This window comes from Artemia franciscana, unplaced genomic scaffold (genome assembly GCF_032884065.1).
Source record: "Artemia franciscana unplaced genomic scaffold, ASM3288406v1 PGA_scaffold_38, whole genome shotgun sequence".
NCBI classification, from domain to species: domain Eukaryota; kingdom Metazoa; phylum Arthropoda; class Branchiopoda; order Anostraca; family Artemiidae; genus Artemia; species Artemia franciscana.
In genome coordinates this window covers 2,235-29,829 of record NW_027062676.1, presented here as the reverse complement: position 1 = coordinate 29,829, position 27,595 = coordinate 2,235, and the positions used below count along the sequence as shown (strand labels likewise).

Here is a 27,595-nt window from a genome sequence, read left to right as displayed (position 1 = left end):
AATAGAAAATATTAAAAATATTTTTTTTAATTTTATAATTGGTTCTTCCAAATATCAAATCTGAATTTAATATTTGAATTCGAATTGAGACCGAAAAGGCTCAATTCGTTGTATTTGCTTTCAGTAACAATTTTTTTTTATTTATGTATTTCAACTAATAATAATAGTATCAATGCACCTTGCATTATTATATTCACGCGACATTATACGCATTGTGCCATATTAAGTCCGACGAAAGCAATAGTTGAAAAAACAAGACAGTGTATTTATTTGGAGTAATTTTAGATCCAACTCTTTCTTTCGAATCCCATATTAATTTCTTCAGCATTAATATTTCTAGATTTATGTGCATTATGGAATAAGTTTTTGCATTCCTTATTATCTCCTTCACATGTAATACATTCATTGATTGAGTCGCATCTGCAGCATTGCTATTAGTTATTCAAATAAATTCTCCAAAACAAAATGGTCAGAATTCTGTGCCGGCACCTATTTAGGACTTGGGAATTAACACAGAAATCAGAGATGTAAAAGTCTCTATCTTTTATTTTGAAATTGTTTAATCTCGAAAGTCCTGTTAGTGTGGACAAGAGTAAATTTTTTTGGTTTTGCAAAAATCAACTAAACTATATATTACCATTCTTTAAATCCTAATGGTCGTAATTATAGCTGCGTTATTGCATACTTTTTACTGAAAACACATTAGGTCTAAACTCTATACCAATCACTTTTTTGCTAATTTTCATTTGAAGACACATTTTACTTATGAAATGAGCAGCATCGTCGACTCGAGTAGCATTGTTGCTTGAAAATTTCTTTCGAATGTTTTGTTGTTATCACATGTTTATTTTTCGATTGATATCATCTGACAAACTACCTTTCTCTTCGTTTTCATTCTTCATTCTTTTTGCAATAGTTACCCTTTTCTCTTTTAGTGGTATGTCTTTTCTAAGGATATTACCATTTACTATTATTTTCTTCTATCTCTTCCCCCTTTTCTTGTTGGCATTCATGTACAATATAAACTAAAAACCTAACAAGAATAAGAATAATAAAAATGGTATCGGGCTTACGTTAAGGTTTTCGTCCAAGTTTCTAACTGGTCTTCGTTTTGTGAACTGTTTGGGGATTACAAATTTTGGTCTATATTCAATGGATTCGTCCTCTTTTGCATACATCTCCTCATTTTCCTGTTCCTCATAATTTTCGACAATGTCATCATAGTTTAAATCTTAAAAGACATACGATCAAAAAGTTAATTAACTATAATCAAAACTCCCTTACTTTCAGTTAATTCGAAGTTTGACTTAATTTATGGGTTTATTTTCTGTTTATTTATGTCAGGTTTTAGTTCATCTTTTAGCTTTTCTTTTATATAGTTTTTGGGGAAAAGCTATTATAAATAAAATCATGAAAAGTCCTGTAATTAAGAACAGTCTTTGTGCGTAATTTAAGAAAAAAACAAAGTTTTTCTGAAGTAAGTAAAGAGCGAAGTTGAAACTTTAGACGAAAAAAAATTATTGCTCACAGCCTATCTTACGTATATCGATAGAACTAATCAAAATAAGCTAGATGATGATATTTTCCTATGCTTCTATGATTATAGGAAACTAAAGCTTTACTGAAAACACAAAACAATGTATGAGTTTTTGGTTCAGTAAAAGCAAACCGATAAAGACAGTTTTTACAGTATGAAAATAAAGCATTTTAGGATTGTTGCTTTATTTTTTATTTTATTTTTTTCGTTTAATTTGGTATCGCTTCTGCACAAGAAGCTCAGTCCAATGATTTGCTATAATTTTGGTTCTAAAAAGAATATTTCATGATTATTTTGCAGTCTAGTCCGAATTGAAGCCATCGTGATTGTTTTAGGACTATAGACAAGCTGTTTAATTTTTACCATAACATGCAATTATCCGCCGAATAGAAATATATGATCGGATTCCGGAGTTTATATTACGATTTATTTTTTCTTTATTTTGAGCAATACTAAAGCGTGTTTCTTACAATTTAAAATAGTACATTACTATAAATTGGTATTTTACGTGGTGAGACAAAGATGCTACCTGATATATCAACACATCATTTTTGCTGTTCAGTAACTTTGTCATTATTAAAATAATATTTATTTCCATGCTTGTTATTAAGATAATGTAATTGTATATTGACAGTTACTGATGCCACAGCAGGTGTTAGACGATGAAAAGTATTATAAATTAGTTTGTTGTTGTCAGGCTATGCGCTCACTTTTGACTCGTAAATCAATATTCTTGTTTTTTATAATCAGCTTTTGTGCTTTCAGTAAAGCGCTAGTTTCCTATAATAATACAAGCATAGGAAAAAATCATTATTTGTACTAGTTTTATCGATTTCTTGTTTGATATTAATTCTTGTTCGATTTAAGTTTCAATTTAACTCTTTACTTCCTTCAAAAGCTTTTTTTAATTTAATATTTGTCTATTTTTAATTACGTTTAAGTTTTATGCATCCATCTGTTTATCCTACGTAGTCAAAGGCGCTAATAAAATCCGGTTCGTTATATTACGAGAATAAAAATTCTCTTTGGCTTTCAAAGAGAGAACTGCTTAAGGGTACAAAGTGGCTACCAGATGTCAACTACGCCAATGAGGGTGAAAATATATTGTTTTTGCAATCTGATATTTTGAATTTCAAGCTGGAATTTAAACATCAGAAATTAGGTTATAAAAGTTGAGGCTCGTCTATATTATTGAGGTTTTCTAAAATGCTGAGAGCTAAATTAATAAAAACTACAGCACTGAAACTAGATTCTACATTGCACTAAGGGAATATGCTTCTGAATGTGATGCTGTGGCAGAAAAGAACTTTTGTCACAATTCTTGAAAAAATATTAAATTCTCACGGGGCAGTATCCAGAGCAAAGGGCTGACCCCCCCCCCCCCAAAAAAAAAGAAAAAGAAAAAAAAATGATCCAGCTCGTACAGAAGCAACAAAAAGACATGAATGGCACGAACAGTTCCATTTTTGTTTCTATAAGGCACTTGCAGATGGCAGAATTTATAAAAAGTACGTATATATGAGCAATAGCTTTTAAATGAGCCCTTAAAGATCTCTCTACGACGGTGCGGTACCCTGCTTGCCCTGCTAATATTGCAGTAGTTTACAGGTGAGCAGATGATTTATGGAACTTACTAAGAAGACTGGGAGGGGAGGATATGGGAGGGGTTATTTTAAATCTCCAGTGAAGGTTTTGGAACATAAATATTACAAAAATACTCGTTTTATACTTCCAAACTTTTTCACTTGGCACCAAAAGCGCCATTTTTGGTTCCATTGCCACTTACAGATGGTGGAATTTATAAAAGCATGTATATATCAGCAATAGTTTTTATATGAGCAATAGTAGTATAGCAAATGGGGCTTCTGGACCACCTAACTCATCCATTCAATTTACATAAATTTCAGTCAATTTAAATCATTTTACTATCAATTATTGTACAATTTAAACATTTTCTGCCCCCTATATTCAATATGAAAACAGGTCCTTGGAAATCAAATTTGGTCTTATTTTTATACTTTTCACAATGTGAATACGGGTTCTAGACCCAATCTAGAATACTCGATCAATTTACCCCATTTCCCATTGAATTCACACCATTTTAAATTAAAATTTCCGACATTTTTATAGTTTCCCATCCTGAGCTTTAAGATCGTAACAGGTCTTGTGAAATAAGGATATGATTAACTTGCGAAATATGGGTTTAATTATATTACATTTTCTATACAAGCAATAAAATGTAGTAATTTATTATTTAATGGATAGTTCGATATCAATATCTAAAAAAATTTGTTTTATATTTTTTTCTTTCAATATCCTTTAAAATCATATATTTATCTAATTTTTTATATTTCTTTTCAAGATCAGCTGCTTTAGAATCAAAACGCTTATGTGCAAATAGATCAACAATTCATTGCTTTAACATCAATAGCAATGACGAGTTTATTTCCATATTTAGTTGTAACACATTTCATTCCTGTAATCGTGTATTTCATTTCAATGTCTAAATGTTCATTTCCTAATAGTTCGATAATATTTATTTACCATTTTAATTTCTCTTAGAAGGTTCTCCATTTATTAGATCTATTAGATAGATTTTCTAAACCATAATTTTTTAATTATCATTCCATTAGTATATAACTCTAGACAAGTCTCCGTAGCGCAACTGGCTAACGCGCTTGACCTGGTCTCTGAAGGTTATGGGTTCAAGCGTAGAACTCGGCAATTTTTTTTAACTATTAACAAATTCTATACGTCAAATGAAACACAAAAATTGAATCGCATAAGATAGCCTTGGCTTTCTTCCCAAGAATCTTTCACTCAGTGATAGAATTCTGAAAAGAAACCCAAACACGCGTCGAAAATCTGTACGCAAATATGTCTGATTTTTATAATAGAGCTCTATTTCAGTAGCTGGCTTAACAAGTATTCATTTGACAAGAATTTTCAACTGTTCGAAAAAGAACCTTTAGGTAATGACACGGTATTTATTTTGAGGGCATATGAGTAACATTTTGCGTGTAAAGCTTTAGAAAAAGATGGTTTGTATTTTTAAAGTTTTGGAAAATATAGCTCAGAAAGTAAGAAGGGTTTTATTTATGACTTGAACTTTAAAGGCTTTTTATCTTTTTTGCAGAGAAGCATGCTACATGCGCCATCTTTGTTCCAACTATGAAGAGGAAATAGCCTTTATTTATTTTGCATTATAACCATTTAATTTCACTTAATTCATATATTTTCCGCGAGGAAAAACTGTAATGTTTGGCGTAGTTAATTTTCTCGTTTAATTATTTCCTCTTTAACCAATTCACCTGTTTTTTTACACAGCAAGCAATTTTAAATAGAATGAATAAGCAGTTTTATACTCAGCCTTTCTTTCTGCTATTCTTAGATATTCTTCGAGTATTTCAATCAGAACTGTCCCAAGACTTAAGGAAGCAAGGCGTAAAATAGCAAAAGCAAATAAACCTGATGCACAAAATATAAATTTGGATATACTAAGAATGCATTTCTACCATTTCCTTAGCATTAAAAACTTCTACAATAAACAAATAATCTTTTTTCTAATACTTCTTCCATTTAGATTTGAAAAAAAAACTTTAAACAAAATTCTGTGGATCCATTTTCTTATATCTTCTTTTAATATAATCAACACACAAATGACCAAAATTCACACCGTTAACATTTTAGATTTGGGTAGAATGATAGACAATTTGCTTATTTGATGTCCTTAAGTAGTTGACTATTTCATTTCCACGTTGAATTCCAGAAGAATCATAAAATTTTACAAATGAGTACTTGTGATCATTGAAATAAGAAGTCCAATGCAGCCCATTTGATCCCATAGAGTCATAATTGATTACACCACATTCTTTTTTCTTTGTTTTACTTAGTAAGTTATCTGCAGGAAAAAACACCTCGAAAATGGGGAATATGACCTTATTCATTCAATATATCAATATTTGTCAACGCTATCATGTAATTTTTTAATTCTTTCTGACGTTCCCCGTTTTTTGGAAGTAAGCATTCTTTGAATTGTGAAATCTAAGCTTCAGCAACTTTTCTGTGTCTTCCATGCTGTCTAGGTACTTTAACCACTTCCATTTGTATTTTCTTGGGTCTATGGCGTTTTTTGGGAGCTTCAACAACCACTTTCAATCCAGATCCAACAATTTTGTGTGTACCTAATCATTTTAAACCCCAACCTTTTGTTAAGGTCGATGTGGAGGCTTGATGGTCGATGAAGTTCGAATGTGGTCCTTTTGTGGAGGCTTGATGTTAAGCCTCCACCTTTAGCGTTTGAAGAATCAGTAATTTTATTAGCAATTTTCTTGCCAGCATACGTACCTAATGCAGATCCACCACTTGTTAGAGCAGAATTACCTATTGCAGCTGCAAATGGTATTAAAAATAGAAGTAAGCCAACATTTTGAAATAGTTGATGATACAATACAATTATAAAGAAATCTTTATTCGTTATTTTTCCTTGCTCAATTTGATCAACTTGTTTTCTATTAAGCAATAATCTAACAGGTACTTTAACAAAAATAATATTTTTTATTCTAATTCGGCAACTTTCTTTTTTTAAACATCTGTTTATTTTTACTTTTAGAAGAAGGGATAAATGAATGGTGTATTCACTGAAGTCAGCTTTTTTATAGATTTCAAATTCACCCAGAAGAGATAAGAACGGTAATCTTGGACAATTTTGAAGAAGTTGTTTGAAGGATAGATCGATATTTCATCCTTATTTTATTTTTTATATTTTTCAATCTTAGTCACCTGTCTTTTATGAAGTAATAGTTTAACAGGTTCTCGATCATTCAGTTTTGTATGCGCTAATCGTACTTTACATTTTTGTTTTGAGTCGAAACAGTTTTTGATTTTTTTGATATTCTGATAAATAAATTGTATACTCTTCCATTTATTAATGAATTATTTTTATAGATAAAATTCCAAGGTACAGATTGTCGTAGTAACCTTCAAAAAACTTCATGGGCTTAGTCTTTAATACAACCTTCCTTTCATTCTCTTTTGAAATGCTTCATCAGGAATTTTTTCTAGTATATTTATTATAACATTTTCGAAAACGTTCAGATAACTGCATAAAGCCCTTCGGGTATACCAATAGAGTTGAAAAATTAACTACATCTGCCCCATTTTTGGGGGCTTGAAACATTTCTAATTATTCTCTTTCTGCATTAATAACTTCTTTTATTACTTTTAGTGTAAATTTATTAATAGTCTTTTGTCATCAACTCTAGTCAATATATTGTGAAGTGAGTGGTAAATTTTAGTTCCTCACTTAAATACTGATTTTGTAAGAATTTGTTTGTTAACAACTTCACCCTTGAAATAATTACAAATAATTTCCATTCGTTAATCGATTAGTTAATCGTTTAAACTGTGAATTAAGATTACCATCATCAACCAGTAATCTGTTTTCGTTACTTGCATACTTTTGCTATTAAATTCCTAAGCTTCCAAACTTGTTCATTTAGTTAACGCAAATTTTATAAAGCGAATATCCAAGTTCTTTCTGTACTTGAGATATCCATCATTTGTCTTAAAATCATTAGTAAAAATTGATGATTCCTTGTTGTCTCATTAAAGTAGTTGACAATTTTTTCTTCTTTGAGGTCAAATGCATGGTTTTGTCGGATTATATCAATTTCGTTCGGATTACAGCACTTAAAGAATACAAAATAGTTATAGTTTAATCGTATAATTATAGGGGTATCAAAATAGTGCTCAGAAATGTAGATTATTGATATATTTCGTTTTCTAGCTCTCACGAATGAATCTTTAATTTTTTTTACCTTTTTCTGTAACAAAATTGTCCAAGATAACAAAATTTTGAGCCTTGGGATCTAGATAATCTACATCAATGATATCACTTTTATCATACCTCGAAAAAAAAAACATGTCAGTTTTTTCTTCCAAGACATTCAGGTTAATCATTAAATCTTGATATTTATCTTCTTCATGATCTTTAGCATCCAGATAAATTTTTTGAAAGTATAGGTAATCATGAATCAAGAGTAAATTCGTTTTACCACATCCGGAGTTACCACAAATCAATAGTAAAAACGGTCATTCAGGTGCTAGCAAATGCTTATTATTAAAATGATCGTTATTCTTTCCATCTATCTATATAAAAATAAGTTGTCTGTCTGTTACGTCTGTTACACTTTGTCTGTTACACTTTGTCTGTTACGCCAGATTATATCTTCTATATATATATATATATATATATATAAAAGAAAACAAATTAGAATGTAAAAACTGGAAATTGCATAAATATTTCGAAATATTTTGACAATAGATTAAAGTAATTCGAAAAAAGAAAAATGGTGAAAAACTAAAAAAACTAAAAAGAAAAAACTAAAAAAAAAATAAAAATTAAAAAAAGAAAAAACCGAAAAAGAAAAAACGTAAAAAAATAACAAAGCTAAAAAACTAAAAAGAAAAAAAAAGCTAAAAAACTAAAAAAAAAAAAAACTAAAAAAACTGGGAATTGCACAAATATTTCAATATATTTTGACAATAGATTAAAGTAATTCGAAAACCTTAAAACACATACCCCAAATTTGAGGTTTAATATAAATTGTTGGAGCTTTAGCATGCTTGGCACGTAAATATTTTTCCAAGTGTCAATGTTAGAATGAACATTGACAAATTGAAGAAAACAAATCAATAAAAAGAAGAAACTAAAAAAAGAAAAAACTAAAAAAAAACTAAAGAAGAAACTGTATCTATATATATAAAAATAAGTTGTATATACGCATGTTTGTTTGTTTGTGTGTTTGCATTTGACGTCATTATAAGTATATAATGCTTTGCATATGACGTCATTATAAGATGACACTACAGACCGGGACACCGGGACACAAATGACGACCGGGACACAGGGAATATAAATGACGACCAGGACACTCAAAGAGAAATTACAGACCGGGACACAAATGACGACCGGGACACCGGGACAGAGGGAATATAAATGACGACCGGGACACTCAAAGAGAGATTGCAGACTGGGATACCGGGACACAAATGACGACCGGGACACAGGGAAGCGCCCCCACCAACTAGGAGTTGGGGTCTCGAAGCGCCACCCCAACAGCTAGTTTTAGCATAAATATACTGATATATATTCCTTAGAGTTTTAATAGTTTTTTATTTATCAAATTTAGAAAATTAAAAATCTTTTAAATGTATTTTCTCGTTTAGAAAGGATTAGAATGCATAACTAGCCCCAACAGCTAGTATTCATATACTTTAGTAAGAGCTTCAAACTTCAACTATGAGGCTTATAGCTTCAAGGGATTAAATCCCCAAGGTTCCGTGTTTACCTTATTTTTCAAAACCTTACTTTTAGTGTCATTAAGGTCTAAAGCTTTTTTATTTTGTTTTGCTAAGAATATTCTATGTTTGTTTGCTCTTAAAGTACGCTTAGTTTCTGATAAGCTTTCCACTTTTTCGAATAATACATCTTTATAATTCTGTAATGTTATTTTATCTTTAAAGATATTCCCTTTGATACCCTTCAATTTTTTCTTTGCTTTGGTTTTATTGTCACCTTCATTTAAATAAGCATATACTTTTGACCTTAAACCTACAAACTCGGACATTGTTGTTCCAGATAATTCATCCTTCATCATATCTATCACTTTTTTATTGACGGTAGGGAAGTTGTAAGGGTTATCTTCTTTATAATATGAAGTATCATATTTTTCTTGGAGGTCAGCTTTAATGTCTTCATAGAAATCTTCCTTTCGAATATCATAAAAGAAACTATCCGTATCCATGTAACATAAGTCAAAGTGTTCACTAGATTTTGGTTTCATGTATTCCTAATGAAATTCATACATCAGCAACTTAGATAACTCTAATGCATCAAAACCAATATAAATAGGCTTATCATGATTTATTTTTGACTTGGCCATTCTGGCTACCGAGAAATTTTCGCTAAAGATTATTTCCGATCTAAAGTACTGATTTTTATGTATTTTTCGTCTTTGTTCATCACTAGTGATTATTTTAATACTAGCTCTTTATCTAACATTTTCCATGGTTTTCCCAAAACAAAAATTGTTCAAAAGTTTAAAAAAATCTTTCTCGAAATCATTTGTTCCCTTTTGTCTTAATTTAGTATTATGATTGACATATTCTTTTAAATGGGGTGATTAAGTAAATGCTAATATTACATGTACTTTTTCAAAACTAAGCTATGTTTTAAATAAAATTCGAAATTCAAATAACACACAGCATAATTTATTTTGTTATTTAAAATTGTACTCAATTTATATTGAAAATGTTCAGAAGCTAGAGGTAAATCTTTATGTAAATTGTTAAATTTCTTGGATATCTTAAATTAACTTCGTGAATGGATCCTATACAATCCTTATTCATTTCTGACTGAATATAAAATTTTAATTGTCGGTGATAGTCTGAGCTGTTGTCTTCATTAAGATGGACGGGTATTCATTTACTTAGTATTTAGTTTAGAATACCATTTCATACACTGAGATACACCTCCTCTTATTCCTTCTTTCAATAAAGGTATACATATCTTTGCCAGAACATAATTGAATTTCAGCTTTAGAGTGTTTGAGAAAAGCTTCCCATGTTAATTCTGGTGCTGAAAAGAAGTGCAGTGGATCTAGTTTATAATTGTTAAACATAAATTTCCAAAATTTTTCAACAACATCTGATAAAATTAAAACATTACTTTTTAGGGATAATTTGGCGTAATCTAATATTGAATTACATTTAAATAATTTCCACATACATTTCGCTCATACATTTTCTTCTTCAGAAATATTATTCCCTGTTAATCTTCAATAAAACTTGTCTATTGGAGGTTATTTTGTATCATTTATTTTTTTATACCTATAAATATATTCATAGGGATATTTTCCTTTCTTTATTATTTGTTTGAATTATTTAATACATCAGAAGTTTAATTGAAATTAGTTCTTAAACAGTTGCAATTTGTTTTACATTCACATTTAGCTAAATTTTCAGAAAGCCGACCTAATGATGAAGCCACAAAACAGGGTGAATCTATGAAATACATTTCGTATTGGGTTTCACTGACAGTTATTGTTTTATAAAATGATATAAAACTCTCCGCCGAATGAAAAATACCGTTATCAGGTACTAGTTCTCTAAGAAATAAGTGAGAGTCATATTTTGAGAGATTATGCATAATAATAAGCATATGTAAGAATTCTGAAGTTTTAATTACATTCTGAATGAGTAAATCCATGTATATTACCAGTCATATGGTTGTGATGTAAATGAAAATTATTATCTGCTATGTCCTTTTCACAAATATGACAGTAGTATTAATAGTACTTTTAATAGTATTGTTCCCATTTTTACTTGTTCTTGTGTAAAACCATGACGTCTCTATCTATTTTCACACTCATTGGCTATTTCCGCACACACTTCTGTTATGGTAATCGCAAATGCCCGCTAGAATCTTCACCAGAATATTCGTAATATTCATTTTGTGTTGTATCAAAAGAACAACATACTTGGAATCCATAAGCAAATGGCTTTTGCTCTGCTACTTTAATTGTATTTTTACCTTTCTTTGATTAAATTCTTGATTATATTATTAAAAATAAGCTATAATGCAGTAAGATACATTGTATTGTATCGGATTAACGAAGCTTCTTGACTACTAAGGTCCCTGCGTCGGCCCTGCAGTGCATTCCTGCAGCAAGATTCGATCTCTGGGTCCCGTATTACCAAGCTAAGGTCAAACCCACTGCGCCACCACAGGACAAGTAAGATACATTCATTTGTTTAGCTTTATTTTTAAATTCAATTTTAGATCCTATTTTTGGTATAATGATGTCGGGATATTTACGGTTATCCTTTTTATAATGTTTTTTAAAACTCTTTTGTCATCTGTGAAATGTCTTCCAAAGTAGGTACAACGATACATTTTCGATTTATGTTTAGTAATTTGAGTTTCCAATAATCTACTTAAATCATTAATTAGATATAATGATTATCAAAACAGAGTAAATTAATCACATGTGTAGCAGTTTCACTGATGATCTTCAGCTTTAGCCATTTTATTTTCACTTATTTTAAATAAATAAATTTTAACATTATATTTGTTTTCAAATTTATAAATATCTTGAATATCAATTGGAAAATTAGTAATCTCTTTAAAGTCGAATACATTTTCATATTTGTGATATTCGACAATCGATTCCGTCAACTTTTTAAAATTGTAAGCCCGATCTGGGTGTATTCTCTATGACTAGTGTGTGTATATTCCTGTGGTTACTATTAAGTTGACTTTGTTTGATGCCACTATTTTTATTAAAAATCTAAGAGTAGCTATGCTAATGAAAAGGTTCGGATTCTTCATTATCCTTCTGAGAATAAAATGTTACAAGTGTTATAAATTGAATTCTGTAACCATTTCTATCATGTAACCATTTCTATCATTCATTCTATTTTTTAAATCTCTAACAAAAGAGTCAAAATGTGTTCTAAAATCAGTTCCATTTATTAGGAGCTGATTTTATTAAATGAAACTCAAAATCTAAGAAAACAGTCAAGCCTGAGGAATTGTATTGCTTACTATTTACTACTCTTCAGACTTTCCTGAGAACGCAGTAGTCTGTTAGTGTTTATTAGTATGTTTAACAATTTAAATTTTGTTTAATAATTTAAATCTGTAAGAAATATAGTTTTATTGAATGTGATGTAAAACGATTACTGCAAGCGAGTCTTTAACTCGGAGAGTTTAAAAAAGACATGAAGTGCCAATGATTAAAGGTATTTGTACATTTTGTGGTTGCACGAAAAATTGTTTTAAAAAAAGGAAGCAATGAGCAAAAACCCTGTATAAAAGTAAGTGGTATTTGTCCTGGCAAGATTAACGGAGAAAACGAACGTTTAGAATTCTATTATTCAAACTTTTCATGGATTTAAATAGAAAATTAAAAGAAAATGGTTTTACTGCATCAAAAAAATCAAAAATGTGTTGCAAAATCAAAAAAGTTATTCTATACACCATCCATATTATCAAATATTAAAAGAAAAAACGTTTACATTCATAGTATCAATGACCAGTGGCAAGCAGATTTGGTTGATATGCAGCAGTATAAAAATGAAAATAATAATTTTAATTATATTTTTACAGTCATCGATTGTTTTAGTAAATATGCTTGGTGTATTCCTTTAATGGTAAAACTGGTAAGAATATTATTATTCTTTTACGGGTTCATTTAAAAATAGGAAACTTAAAAAATTACAAACAGATAAAGGTAAAGAACATGTTATGAAAGACGTTCAAGTAATTTTTAAGAATCATGGAATTCATTGGTTCTCATCTGAAAGTGAATTGAAAAGCAAAAACTGCTGAACGGTTTAATAGAACAATCAAAGAAAAAAATATGGCAATATTTACTTATTACATCACAAAACGTTGGCTAGATATATTACCCTCTTTCGTCGACAATTATAACAATTCGTATCATCGATCCATCAAAATAGAACCAGTAGAATCGAGTAAAAAAGGAAATGAAAACAAGGTCTACAATAATTTATTTTAATTTATAGGTTTTTGATAAAGGTTACCTACCAAATTATACAACTGAAGCGTTTCAAATAATAGAAGTGAAACATACACCCCTATAAGGTATGAACTGTCAGATAAAACTGGTGAACTCATTATTGGTGGTTTTTACGAAAAAGGACTCTCGAAAGTTATTCATTAAAAACTTTCATTCTATAAATGAATCCTATAAAGTTGAATAAATTATTAGCGAGTATAGTGAAAAATAGAGAAATTAAAAAAAATGGGTCAAGAAAGTTCGTTAGAGCAAGCTGGATTTCGTGACCATGCTGAAAAGTTGAATGCTCCAATCGTTGAAGCAGAAGATAAAAATACAAATATTATTACCGATAAATTACATGAAAATAACATAATTTAAGACGATTACAACGATTGGATCGATCTTCAAGAGACATATTAAGTTTAAAAGCAAGCAATCAAGCTCACTCGAGTCAGGGTATTTCACCCCTGAATTCAGTTCAGTCCAGTTCAGTTTATTAACATCAAAAATAAATGGACAACAATAACTCTCTACCCCTACAAGGCTCCATGGCCCGTTACATAGGGGTTAAAACAAAAATAAATACCAAATAAAGAGTCTCTTCTTAAAAAAAACAAGAAATCCAATTAAATAACTTTGTGTTATTTTTACTTACCACTTCGTCCTCGAAATCCAAATCCAAATCCACACATCTCCCACCAACACAAAACCACAAAAATTAAAATTAAATAAATAAACGTGCTCAAGCCTAGCAGCTAGGGATGTCGCCCTACCCTCATTATTCATCATAATATCAAACAAATAACAATATTAATTCAAACCAATTCAAAAATAAATTTATTTTCAAATTTATTCCTCATTATATTTATCAACCAAAAATATTTTTAGTTGGGTTTTAAAGGCATCAAACGAATGAATGTTACGGACATTATCAGGGAGACTGTTCCATACTTTACTACATGCTATTCTGGGACTAAAATCTGATCTGACAGTCTTAGTTTGAGGTAATAGTAGGTGGTCTTTATTGCGGAGATCATAAGAGCTCCTTGAATTAACTAAATCGGAAAAGAAAGAATTGAAACAGCGAGGCAATTCACCATGAATATACTTGAAAATCATTGAAGAGCAAGAGACAACATAGAGTGCATAAGTATTCAAGAGCACCTTTCGATGACCTTTATTAAATTCGTTAACTAACTGGCGAGCCTCTTGATGAATTACTTTAATGGGATGGAGCAGACTGGAAAGTAGACATTCAAATCGAGTTGCAGTGAGTTAAATACGACTGAATGAGTGAAAAATACAGGGTCCAAAAATAGATCCAGGAAAGATGTGTTTAAGTTTCCGAATAATCCCAAGATTACGTGATATTTTTGCTTGGACTATCTTGATATGGTATCTAAAAGAAAGATTCTCATTCAACAAAATTCCTAGGAAACGCACGTGTCTTACGTTAGGTCGAGACAAAGGTCCTCTCGAGGTAGATATAGTTGATAAGGATGAGCATACCTTACCAGTTCTAGAAAATATGAGAAATTGTGATTTAGCGACATTTAAAGCAAGTCGGTTAGTATCAAACCAGTGGTAAGACCGCTCCATAAGCATGTGAAGTTTAACTTCTAAAGCTTTTTCTGTGGCTTCAGCACATAGGATATTGCTGTCGTCAGCGAAGGCAACTAAATCTTCATGAGGGGATGGCAGAATATCAGAAGATGCCACCGTATTTTCCTTTTCGTGACATAGAGTACAACACGCAGAAGGAATCGCGTTCTTTACCGCTCTAAATAAATCGTTGATATATATTAAAACAGAGTAGGACCAAGAATCGATCCTTGTGGTACCCCATAGTCTACACCAATGGACTTTAGTGAGTCAGGGTCCATGGAAATCGATCTATCGTGTAAACAAGAACGGAACCATGATAGGGCTGAACCTCGTATTCCTATATGAGACAGTTTATCAAGAAGGATCTTATGAGTAAGACCATCAAAAGCTTTCCGCACATCAAGGAAAATAGCGGCTGGTATTTTTCCAGAATCTAAAGCGGTATGAAGAAAACTGATGAGTGTAGTGCATGCTTGCTCCGTAGTATGTTTCGATCGAAATCCGAACTGATGACTGTGCAAAAACTCATTAGATTGTAAAAACCTTGTGAGCCTTTTTTCATATTTGAAAAGCATCGGCTTTTCAAATATTTTTGAAAACACTGAAAGAAGGGAAATTGGTCGGTAATTTGACGGGTCACTTTTGTTCCCACCCTTAAACAGAGCTATCACTCTCGCAGTTTTTAGAGACCTAGGAAACTTTCCTTTTTCAAACGACATATTAAAAAGCTTTGTTATAGGGCCCAGAATTGAAGGAAATATAGCTTGCACAGCTTTAGTTGATATGTAGTCTGGGCCGGATGGTGATGCAACTTTTAAACCTTGAATGTGTCTTGCCACCTCCGATTCCAATACAAGCTTTATAACAATAGATTTAAGGCAAGGGGGTCCAATGAACTGGAGATGTTGATCTTGTGCGAGGGAAATCGCGCTTCCACCAAGTCCCTTGACAGTCTTTTCGCCAATTGAAGCAAAATATGACGCAAGAGAGTTCTTAATCTCACAAGGGCCCTCGATCAGTACCCCGTCAATATCAAGCTTCGTTGGAATGTCAGGACTATGAGATGATGGTCTAATGACAGAATTGATGACTTTCCAAGTTTTTCTCATGTCCGTTTTGCACTCCAGAAACTTTGACGCATAATACGAGCTTTTCGCTCTGCGAATCAATGATTTGAATAAATTCTTGTAAGTTTTGAATTCTTGTAGGTGACGAGCTGTAGGAGAACTTTTGTATCGTTTCTATAAGTAGAGTTTGCGACTGGAGCTTATCAGAAGTCCTTCTGTCATCCAACGGTTAAAAGGTTCATTTTTTCTTCGAGGCTGATTAGAAGGTCTTCTGGTGCAGCATTCTATAAAACAATCTTTTATTTTAGAGTAAAATTTGTCAAAACTAGAGTCCAAGTCATCTTTTTCATCTATAAATTCCCATGAACATTCTTGCAGTTTAGTCTTTAAAGCTTCAAGGTTCTTTTCCGTAACGAAGTAAGGCGATGTTGAGCGGCTAGACCGTGGACCCTTCATATTCGGCAACAAAAGATCTGATCAAACTGGGAAATGGTCAGATATATCACTAACAATAACGAAACTATTCTGAAATGTCATTGACGAAAATATATTATCAATCAGAGTTGCTGATTTCTCAGTAACCCTTGTGGGTATAGTGACTGATGGTAGTAGTCCTGATGCAAGCATATCGGATAAGAAGTCTGCAGGAAACGAACCCTCGTAGTCTAGGAGATTGACGTTGAAATCACCCATGACAATCGTTTCGCATGGCTGGTTCTGTATAGCTTCAAGGATTTCACGAAGGATCTGCAGAAAAGTCACCGAAGAGCCAGTAGGGGAACGATATACCTCTCCAATGATCAAAGTACCAGATTTACCAGGATTAATTTCAACAAAAAGTGATTCTAAAACTCCTTCAATGTTGGAGATCGTGTCGGACCGTGTATGGAATCGCGTCGGAGATATACAGTGCCGATCCTCCTTTACTCAACTTTTTCCTATGTATTTTTTCGCAGTTGTATCCAGGTAGTTCCAGTAATAAATCCTCTGTAACAAACGTTTCGCAAATGCCTAAAACGTCGGGACGTGAAGAATCTTCGCATATAAGTTTTAGCTGATCCAGAGATGACGAAAGGCCTTGGATGTTAAGGTGTAGAGTCCGTAGACAATCAGATCGTTTTGAAACCTTACCCAGAGTTGAACTATATCTACAATTAACTAAGTTACTAATCCCAATATCACATTTATTCGGTAGAACTCCTTCTGAACTATTTAATAATTCCAATAAATCTAGGGGGCTTTTCTCAAGAACTTTAAGGTAAGAAATCATCCCGGCGGAATCCCTGTGGCCAGACTGAGAACAATTAATTAACATAACTTACGAAAAATTGTGTGGGCATGGTGTGGAACTGGACTTGCACTCCGAGGGCACGAAGCAGGAGAAAATGAAACCAATATCCCGACTGGCACTCGTGGTTCACTGAAAAAAAATGTATACGCCAGAAACTTGAACTGCATTTTTCAGAACTAAAACTAACACACAAAACAGGGAGAACATGTGAAATGGGGGAAAACTGTACTATAGAAAAAACAAAAGAAAAAAATATAAGAAACAAGATGAAAGAAAAAAAACGTAAAGAAAAATTCAGCATTCTTAGTCATTTTCAATGAGACAGCGAGGAAAAAAAATAATCATATGGCAATGAAAGAAAAAAAAGGAGGTGGAACACGATAATCAACTTCAAGTATTGTTAATAAGGACACTCTCATCATTATCACTAATGAAGATTTCAGACCAGTATTCATTATCGTTGTTCCTGTGTTCTAGTCGAAGCGAAGCACCAGCCTGCTTGAGCCGAATAGATTGATAACTGGCTTTAAGGTCCTTCATCTTTGCAAGGAGCTTGGCCCGCTTAGTATTTAGCTCTGGAGGCAGATCGGTACAGATTCGGAGACCAGAACCTTTTAAGTTTTTTACAAGTTTCATAATCGAAAGAATATCATGATAAGCCAAATTTCATGGCTAATGCCGATTCTGGGATAGATGATGAACTTTTGAAAGAAATCAATAAGAAATATGGTCCTAAGGAATTCTATCTTAAAATGTCTAGTTTTTATTTAGACAATTATAAATGTTTAACAGAGATAATAGATGAATCAGGAACGCATCGACTGTGAATGGAAAAATAACCTCTGATTTGATCTGGAGTTTTGCTCCAAATATAGAAGCTGCAAAGTTACTTTGTAAGATTCCAATAGAAAGGCAATATCTTCCGATCAATAGAAACGAATATATCAATGCGATAAAAATGACTATAACTGATCAATTAGGTAGGTTAATTGACCTGAATCAAGAGAATATCGAACATGTTTTGGATTTGAAAAAAGTTTAATGAAATTATTTGACAATATTTACCTATCATAAATGTTGATCAATAATAACGAAACTATTGCATACAAGTCAGTATGGTGGCAGGATTGGTAGTTTCTTTAAAAATATCGTCAATTATCAATTATTCAAGACGTTCATATAAAATATAAAAGATGAAGCTCGTTCCATGTATAACACTGATTAAACCTCGACTTGAATTATTTAAAAAAAGCGATTGAATATGGAAAAGATTGAATAGATTATAATCAAAGAGAGTTAAATGATGTGAGATCTCTAAGAGATATAGTTTCAAATAATAAGATAATATTCAAAAAACATCTTGATGAACAGAGGAGAGGATTATTGGATGCAATGATTTTAGGGAGGGGACTTAAACTACATCCCCAGTGCTGCTCTTGTTGACAACCTCAGTGACAATCGAAGATCCACCACCACTGTTTGAAAATCATTTAAAGTATAATTAATAATTTTGTCTGTATATATTGAGAAATATCTGAAAAGCCTATTATTGAAGATTCCACATTCAAATATGAATATACAGAAATTAGAGAAAACAATGTGAATGTATCTCAATAATTATTTGATAATTTCATTTTAAAAGAGGTGGAATCTTGGATTCTTCCAAGTGATTCAAGGATTCTTTCTTTATGCACAAGTGAAAATAACACGATTTGATGAATCAAATATGCGAAATAATGATGAAGCTACTTTAAAAAATAATGAATTTAATTTTTTTGTAAATACTGAACATATTATCAATGAGAAATGTATCGAACGGATGGATTATGTAGGCATAACGATCACTGCTGAAAATTTCTTAGAATTTTCAGATGACAATAATCGAAGAGCAGCTACTAATATATTTTGGTATAAAGATAAAACCCAATCTAATGATTCCTTTAAATTAGAAAATGAGTTTGAAAGCATTTTTATACCTGTTGCAACAAGTGGTGGCTGAACCATTACAATAAAACGAAATAACACTTTTAATAGTGATAATCATGTTTAAAGAAAGTCATGTGGTTAGTATTTATTTACGATTATCACGATTATTTGGATTTTGTCAAGATATTAAAAATGTTTTTAGAGGCGTTACACATCAAATTATATTAAAAAAAAACAATTTTTCCAAATACGATTATAAAGTCTTGAGCTAAAAATTTTAAAGTAGATGTAATGCATTTATCATGGTGAAACAATCAAAAAGCTGGATTATGAAAAGGCAACTCATTAGAATTAAGATGGAAAGCGCGCAATACCTTTAAAGTGATAACAATACGGATAAAGAATTAACATGGAGGGTAGTCAGTGAACGCTATAATACAACTAAAATTGTTGTTGTGTTACAGAAATCTGAAAAAGAAAACAGTTATACGCAAAACAATATGGTATTTTATTTTACTTTATTTTATTTTATTCATTTCCCTCAAAAATGAGGAGTACGCTACAATATAATATAAAGAAAAAACAAATGATAACACTTACAATCAAAACCTATCAAATATTCATCCAATACTTAAAAAAAAAAAATACAAAAACACTTGCAAAATAGATTAGCCTATAAATCATGAAGAGCCAGAACTGTTACTAAAAAACGGAAATAAGTTGTGGCCTAAAAGGTTAATTTTCGCCCTATCTTCAAATGTTCTATATTTTTTCTTTATACAAACTACAGGATCCTACACATTAAGCTTTAAAACAATCTCAGTGTTACAAAAAGAAAGGGGGAAACCAAGTAAAAATTTACAAAATATAAAATAAGAAACTTTAATGGGCGAAAGATCAGAAGGTCTGAAATTTCGGAAGAGGAGGGACGGGAACAATACGTGAGGCAGAGCAACCGCGCTATACATACGACCAAGGACGTCCCGACGGTAAAGACCCCGAAAACGAATTAAAAGACCAAATGCCTTGCGTAGTTTCATCTGAACATGCTGAACCAGGACTGGTTTGAAATCTCTTTTCGAAGAAGCATAAGGTAATCCCAAATAAGTGACTATTGGCGACGACTGAAAAATAACACCATTGACGCAATCGAGAGTCGCCCTGACATTATCCTCTAAACAATTTACAACAAAAAATTGACATTCTTCAAAACTGATAGAAAGGCCCAAACCTTTTAAACAATTAATTAAAATATTAAAATTAGAAACAAGACTAGACTTGGACCGGTTTAGAAGGATAATGTCATCAGCATATGCAATGTAAGACAGATTTCGAGATAATGAAACGAACGAGCAGGAAAGAGAATTAAGGGCAGTAGCTAAACAAGAATTGAATATATAAGGAGAAATAATTCCTCCTTGTCTAACTCCTCTACCCACTTGAATTAATTTAGACTGAGATGAAGACGAACTCGGATAGATATGGATCTTTAAACCAGAATACCAAGAGCGAAAGACTCGTATGACAGCTAGGGGCAATCCAGCATGGATTAAAGTGAGCAGAGCGGATGCATGAGAAATGTTATCAAAGGCCCCTTTGATATCAATCAAGAGGGCGTATAGCGGTTGACCAGAGATTCTCGCTTCTTCAATAACTTTGCTGAAATATGCATGGGCACGGTCACATCCCAAACCTCTCTTGAAACCAACTTGATTAGAACCAGTGTCAAGAATTTCAAGAAGATCCTTCAAACACAACTCAAACACTTTCCCAATCATAGAACCCCTAGTAATTGGCCTCCAGGAACTACAAGATGACAAGTCTTTTCTCCCGCTCTTAGGAATAGGCGTAACTATGCCAATATAGAATGACGATGGTACTAAACCAGTAGTAAGTAAAAGGTTGAAAAATGCCAGTAGAGTAATAAGAAAAGAAGAAGGAGCAAGTTTGAGGTGATTAGCAAATAAGCCATCATGATCCTTAGCCGACTGCGCCTTTAACGTTTTGATTGCTCCACGTAACATATCCTCAGAAATCCTGTAATCAGTTGAAAAATTCTTCAACCTTTCATCTAATTGCAACACAACACTGTTAGAATCGTACGAAGTCGACAACTTAGAAAAATAATTTTCCCACTCTTTTAGCGATGGTGTTGAATTAGTATCAGGCATGTTAATCCGCCTATTGCCTCGGAGAACATTCCAAAGGAGATTCTTGTCCTTGTCGTTATCATTGTTTGAAGAAGCTTCTTCTATGACCAGGTTATTATGACGACGGAGCTCCGCTTGGAATTCAGCCTTTCTCTTTTTCATTAGCAAAAAAACTGGATGCGAGTCTCTTGGCTTACCGAGGGCCCGCCATTCCCAATACGCTTGTTTAGCCGCCTTATTAGAATTTACCAAAAAAGGATTTAGGCTCCAAAAAGGTTTCTGCACGCCCAATCTTATCCTATTGGTAGGAAAAACTGCCGCAGCACCATACTTTAAGCAATGGATTAATTCAAAATAAAGACAATTAATAGTCAAAGAAGGATTACTATCCATTGAATCCAAACTATCAGGGATATAAACTTTATCAATTAAAGTCCCAACTCTTTCTTGGTAAAGCGGTCTAAAATTTGGATTCCAATCAACCCGATCAAAAAATTTAGGAAGCTTATTACCAGAAAAACGAACTGGGGAAGGACGAGAAGCCAAAGGGGGTAAAAGGAACTGAAGCGGCATGTGGTCACTAACGGGGAAATCTTCGATTACAGTAACCACAGGCAAAGGATCACTTGGGTTAGAAGAAAAAACATGATCAATATTAGTTGTACTACCACTCCAATGAATACAAGTAAAATCCTGGGAAAATCCGTACAAGTAAAATCCGGTAAAACAGAAAAATTAGGAAGACAAGAAGATAAAATTGTACCCCTTTCATTTGCTATATTTGGATCACAGTTAAAATTACCTAAAATATAAGTACGCAAATTTGACTGTAAACTAGAGACAAAACGACTAAGATTAAAACAGCATTGAGTAAACGCATCAAAAGAAATGTCATCATGGTAATCAGTCGGAAAATAACAATTAATTAAAACTACGTTTGAAAAACTAAAAGATTAATTGATACAAAAAAATTTGTATCAATTGCTAGAATAGCTGCATTAAGACACTTGGGTAAAATAGTAGCTAAACCACCGGAGGGCACTAATAGAATTGAAATGAGAGTAAATTGACATAAATATCCACAAGAAGATTCTAAATGTGATTTCAGTGATGCTAATGAAGATTATTCTAACGCTTTTCAGCGATTTTTTTAGTCAGGATATAAACACAAAAATGTTGATAGTGGAACAATTGTAAGTTAAAATGATTTTAAAACAGTATATCCTTTTTTTGTTTTGATGTTTCAAAGCATGAATCGAATATTTATCGAAGTGGATTACTGATGTAAAAATCAAACTTTTATTAGATCAAGTACCTGCAAATCCATATGACGTTTACTCCGTTATATTTTCAGACAGAAAAGCAATCATGGAAGTCATTGATAGCAAATTATATGATAAGATATAAATTATTTTCAATTTAGAATTTTGTTTGATAAAATTATTTATTAATAAATAGAGAACCTTTTAAGCGAAATGAAAATATTAAATAAATGTAATCGAACTATTAGGAAAGAAGATTTAGATATTGGCATGGAATACACGATCACAGGAACAAAAATGTGTTACAACTAAATATGCAAATAAACTCGTTATTATTATTGATGTTAAAGGTGAAATGGTTGATCTATTTACACCTAAGCGTTTTGATTCTAAAGCAGCTGATCTTGAAAAGATTTAGAGGTTATTGAAAAATGAAATTAAAATAAAATAAATTATTTAAATATTGATATCGAACTATCCACTAAATATTAAATTTTTACATTTTGTCGGTAGTATAGAAAAAATGTAATATAATTAAATCCTTATAACACTACTACTACTACTACTAATAACTCACTGCAGCACCAAGCCACTGAGGCCAACACAGCCACGAACGCTCCTCCTCCAACCTAATCTATTTAAAGCCTCCCTCTTTACACCCTCCCAGGAAGTTCCCATTTCCTTTAAATCTTTATTTATGACATCCTACCAACCCAGACAAGGGCGACCTGCTTTCCTTGTAGCCCCAGACGGTTGGCCAAAAAGGACAATCTTCTGTAATCTGTCATCCTTCATCCGTAGAACGTGGCCTAGCCATCTCAACCTTTCTTTCATTACAGCCCCAGAAAGCGGGATTGAACCACACTTTTCGTACAACCTACTATTTGAAATACGTTCAGTCAGCCGGGTACCCAGAACAATCCGTAGGCAATTTCTCTGGAAAACATCTAGTAAATTTTCATCTGCTTTTCGGAGTGTCCATGCTTCAGAGCCATATTTGACCACTGTCATCACTGTAGCTTCCAATATTCTAATCTTGGTATGTAGACTTATATTTCTATTCTTCCAAACTTTTTTTAACTGTGAAAAAAACTCCCTGAGCTTTAGCTATTCTACTTTTAACATCTTCACTGCTTCCACCATCTTTACTAATAATACTACCAAGGTAACTGAAGCTCCCAACCTGATCAATCTTTTCGTTGCCTAATGTCACCTGTTCATCTTCACTTATTCCTAGCCTTAGTGACTTAGTCTCCTTAACATTAATTTTCAAGCCTATTTTAGCACCCTGAACTCGTAAAACCTCTAAAAATTCATTCATTTTGCTCACACTTTCATCTAATATGCTTGAATCATCAGCATAATCTAAGTCCAGGAGCGTTCTTCCTCTCCATTTGATTCCATGGTCTCCAATTGCCTTTCCTGTGCTCCTTAAGACGAAGTCCATCAAAATGATCCATATAAAGGGGGATAGAACACAACCCTGCTTAACTACATTAATCAAATTATTATTTCACAAGACCTGTTACGATCCTAAAGCTCAGGATTGGAAATTATAAAAATGTCGAAATTTTTTTTAAATGGTCTGAATTCAATTGAAAAGAGGATAAATTGATGGTGTGATTTAGGTGGGGTCTAGAACCCGTATTCACATTGTGAAAAGTGTAAAAATAACACCAAATTTGATTTCCAAGGGCCTATTTTCATGTTAAATGTAGGGGCAGTAGATGTTCAAAATGAGCAAAAATTGATATTGAAATGATGTAAAATGGACTAAAAATTATGTAAATTGAATAGATGAGTTAGATGGTCCAGAAGCCCCATTTTCTATACTATTAGCAATTAAACATCTCTCTACGATGTTCTAGTAGCCCACTGGCCCCAGCGCTTAAGAAATGGCTCCAAAATTGCCGTTTGTAGTGCCATATGGCACTAGAAGATGGTAGAATTTATAAAAAGGACGCATATATGACCAATAGCTTCAAAAATTGCCACTAAACATCTCTCTACGATGGTCTGCTAGCCTGCTAGTTCTGCTAATGTTGTAGTAGCCTGATGGTAAGCAGACAGTCTATGAAACTTGCTAAGGAGGCTAAGAAGAAGAGATCAAGGGAGGGGTGATTGTGAACCCTCCGTGAAGGGTTTTGGGCCATCAATGTCAAAATGGTACCCGTTTTATACTTCCACGCTTTTCCACTTGAGGAATGGCACCAAAAATGCCGTTTTCAGTGCCATATGGAACTTGTGTATGGTGAAATTGATTAAAAACAACAAGTAGATATGAGTAAAACATTTTATATGAGCTATTAAACATCTCTCTACGATGTTCTGGTAGCCCTCTAGCCCCACCACTTGAGAAACGGTACCAAAAGAGCTATTTTTAGGGAAGGTAGCACTTGGAGATGGTGTAATTTATAAAAAGCACGGAGATATAAGCAATAGCTTTTACATAAGTCATTAAAAATATATCTATGATGTTCTGGTAGCCCGCTAGCCTTGGTAGAAAAAAAGTCACATCAGTGCTAAGGCCTAACCAATGTAAATAGGGGATTTTCTTTGTTGTTCAAGGTGGAGAACTGTAATTCTAATATGCCAAGTTTATGATCATGCTCATTCCAACGATGAACTTTTCACTTTGACCTGACACCATTTTTTAGAGGTTTCTAACTTTTATTCGAAATCACCATAAATTTGTTATTGCAATTAGCTTTTATTTTTAAGACTAATCGAAATATCAGTGTCAGATGGCAATTTTTCTCATTAGGCAGATTTTTCACAACCTTTTTTTTTCAACTTTTGGTCCCTATGGGTTGTGGTTCGCTATTTACAAGGTTGCAGCTACTGCTGCAAAACTGATGATTCCCAATTTACATTTAGCTTCAATAACCTCTTGGTCACAATTTTCACTGAGGCGAACCCCCTTTCACAGCCAATACGAAGAATTTTTTCGACTAGTATGCTTGGGCGTAGCCAAGGAAAACCAAGAGAGAACAGAAAATTTTCTTACAAAATAAAGAAATAAAATATTACTGGTGCATTTAATCTTCCATAAGTAATACAGTGTGTATAATAAACTGTATCAAATATACCCAGTCTACAATAAACTATACCCAGAGATTAAAAAGAATAACATCCAAAATAAAACGATAAAATAAATTTTCTAAGAAAAAGAAAAAAATAAAATCCAGCATGACACTTTCATTTAGAGTGCTTAGATGCGTCAAATTAAATACCCTACATATCTTATTTTACTTTTTTCATCTTAAAAATAGTGATTCTTAAGAGTTAGTGGGGGTGATGGTTTATTTCTTAGTTTAGGCTCCCTATCAAAAATATATTAGATGAATATATTGGTTTTTACTCCATGTTCCGGAGTTAAAGCGTGGGATTATCATCAAAAAGTACTTATCCCTTGGGGTTATATAGAATATCTTTTAAGATAGGAAAATAGTATTGTATCTAAATCATGGAGATTCACCTTAAATTATGAAAATAAAAACAATCAAAATTAGAAATTACCATCTTCGTCAGAATAGTCATCTTCAATTTTATCTTCCTTATTTTTCTCAGGCTCAAGATCTATGTCATCCGTTTCATCAGCATATATGTCCTGAAAAGCCAAAGGCTGGGGTTGGGATACAGATGCTCTGGCTTGGTCCAGGTCAAGGATTTCATAATCGCTATCATATTCAACCTGATCGACCCTTATATCAGCAGGATTAATCTTTAAAAAAAAACATACTTCAGTATGATCCAATTCAAGCTAAAAAACATCCCAACCTGAGATAAGCTGGTGATCATTGAAAATACTAGGCAGAAAAGAGCGGAAAAGCAAAACCCTCATGTCTTTGGTGTAACTTCTTACCGTGTTCTTACATTCTTTCTCCTAATCGCTTTCCATGTGCATGAGAGAAATCAAAGACATTTCACATAGAAGAAGTTGTTTTACAAACTTTGGAAGGAGCTCATTCGATTGGAAGATGAAATTGAAAGTTTTAATGCCCTTTTTAATAGTCAAAAGTGATCGAAGGGCAATCAGCCCCCCTTCTACACCCATCAATTCCCCAAACAAACCAAATCAAAATTTTGAGATAGCCATGTTATTCAAAATAGTTTAAAGTCTCAGTAACTCAGTCTCTTGGGATGTCACCCCCCCCCAAGCCCTCGAGGCAAGGGCTGTAAGTTATGCAATTTGAGTATTTGTAATTGAGAAGGGGGGGGGGGCATGTTTGACCTTTAAGTCAAACCTTTCAGAGAATGTTCAGCAGATTGTTGAACTAAATCAAAACATGTTATGTGCATATGGTTTGCCAAAAGAGAGTAACTCAGGAATGACTGAGTGTATTAAGCAAGAACTTCCAGGAAATAATGAGAGGGATGATCAATTGACCAAAAAGGCAATTTTTGTACGCTACTACTGCTACTGCTACCACTGCTGCTAAAGCTAAGACTACTACTACTAATCCTACTACTCAGGGCCGTCACGCATGAGGGGAGGGGGGCGCTCCCCAGTATTTTTGGTCACTCGGTAAGAAAAGAAATCGGTAAAACTATGGCGCTTCGCACCACGATTTTTCCGACGCACCTAAAATTCTTTGTTCGGTTAAATAAAGACCACGAAAATACTGACATGTTATCTACAGAAATTTCAAAATTGGCAGGTAAACGCAGCAATTTTACCGACTCCTGTCGTGACTTTACAGATGGTGTCAAAAATTTCCATTTGGTTAAATAAACAGCATTAAAATAGTAACATGATATGTACCAAAATCGTTCCGAAATCTGAATCTCGGTTGGTAAATGCAGTGGTTTTACGGACTCGTGCAGTAATTTTACGCATTGTATTCGAAACGGACATTATGCTAATTATTGACAAAAACAGTCGGTAAAAACGACCAGCCAGTCGGTAAAATCTCTTGCTACACCCCCTCCACCACCAAATATTTTCGCTAGTAACGACCCTGTTGCTACTACTATCACAACTGGTACAGCTACTAAAGCTAAGGGCATTCAGGTGAAAATTTTGGAGAATGTTGAAACAGTGTTGAATTAAATCAAAAACCACTATGTGCACACAAGTTACCAAGAGGAAATACCAGCAAAAAACTCAGGAACGGTTTATAGTACTAAGTTGAAACTTTCATCGTATGTTAGTGGGGATGTTAAAAA

At 32.8% G+C, this 27,595-nt stretch overlaps 1 protein-coding gene and 1 long non-coding RNA gene across 2 annotated transcripts in view; one reads left to right on the top strand and one right to left on the bottom strand.

Moving 5' to 3' along the window:
* The window catches only part of LOC136041796 (uncharacterized), a 28,934-nt gene extending 22,474 nt beyond the window's left edge, over positions 1-6,460 (top strand). The window contains exon 2 of the long non-coding RNA XR_010621103.1: positions 6,150-6,460. This is a non-coding gene — a long non-coding RNA (uncharacterized LOC136041796). The remainder of the gene's footprint in view (positions 1-6,149) is intronic.
* The window catches only part of LOC136041795 (general transcription factor 3C polypeptide 3-like), a gene marked incomplete at its 5' end in the record, with an annotated part of 171,234 nt that extends 145,084 nt beyond the window's left edge, over positions 1-26,150 (bottom strand). Inside the window, 2 exon segments of the mRNA XM_065726550.1 lie at positions 1,074-1,231; positions 25,946-26,150. Coding sequence (XP_065582622.1) covers positions 1,074-1,231; positions 25,946-26,150 — 363 coding nt within the window.
* Positions 26,151-27,595: the final 1,445 nt, after the last annotated feature.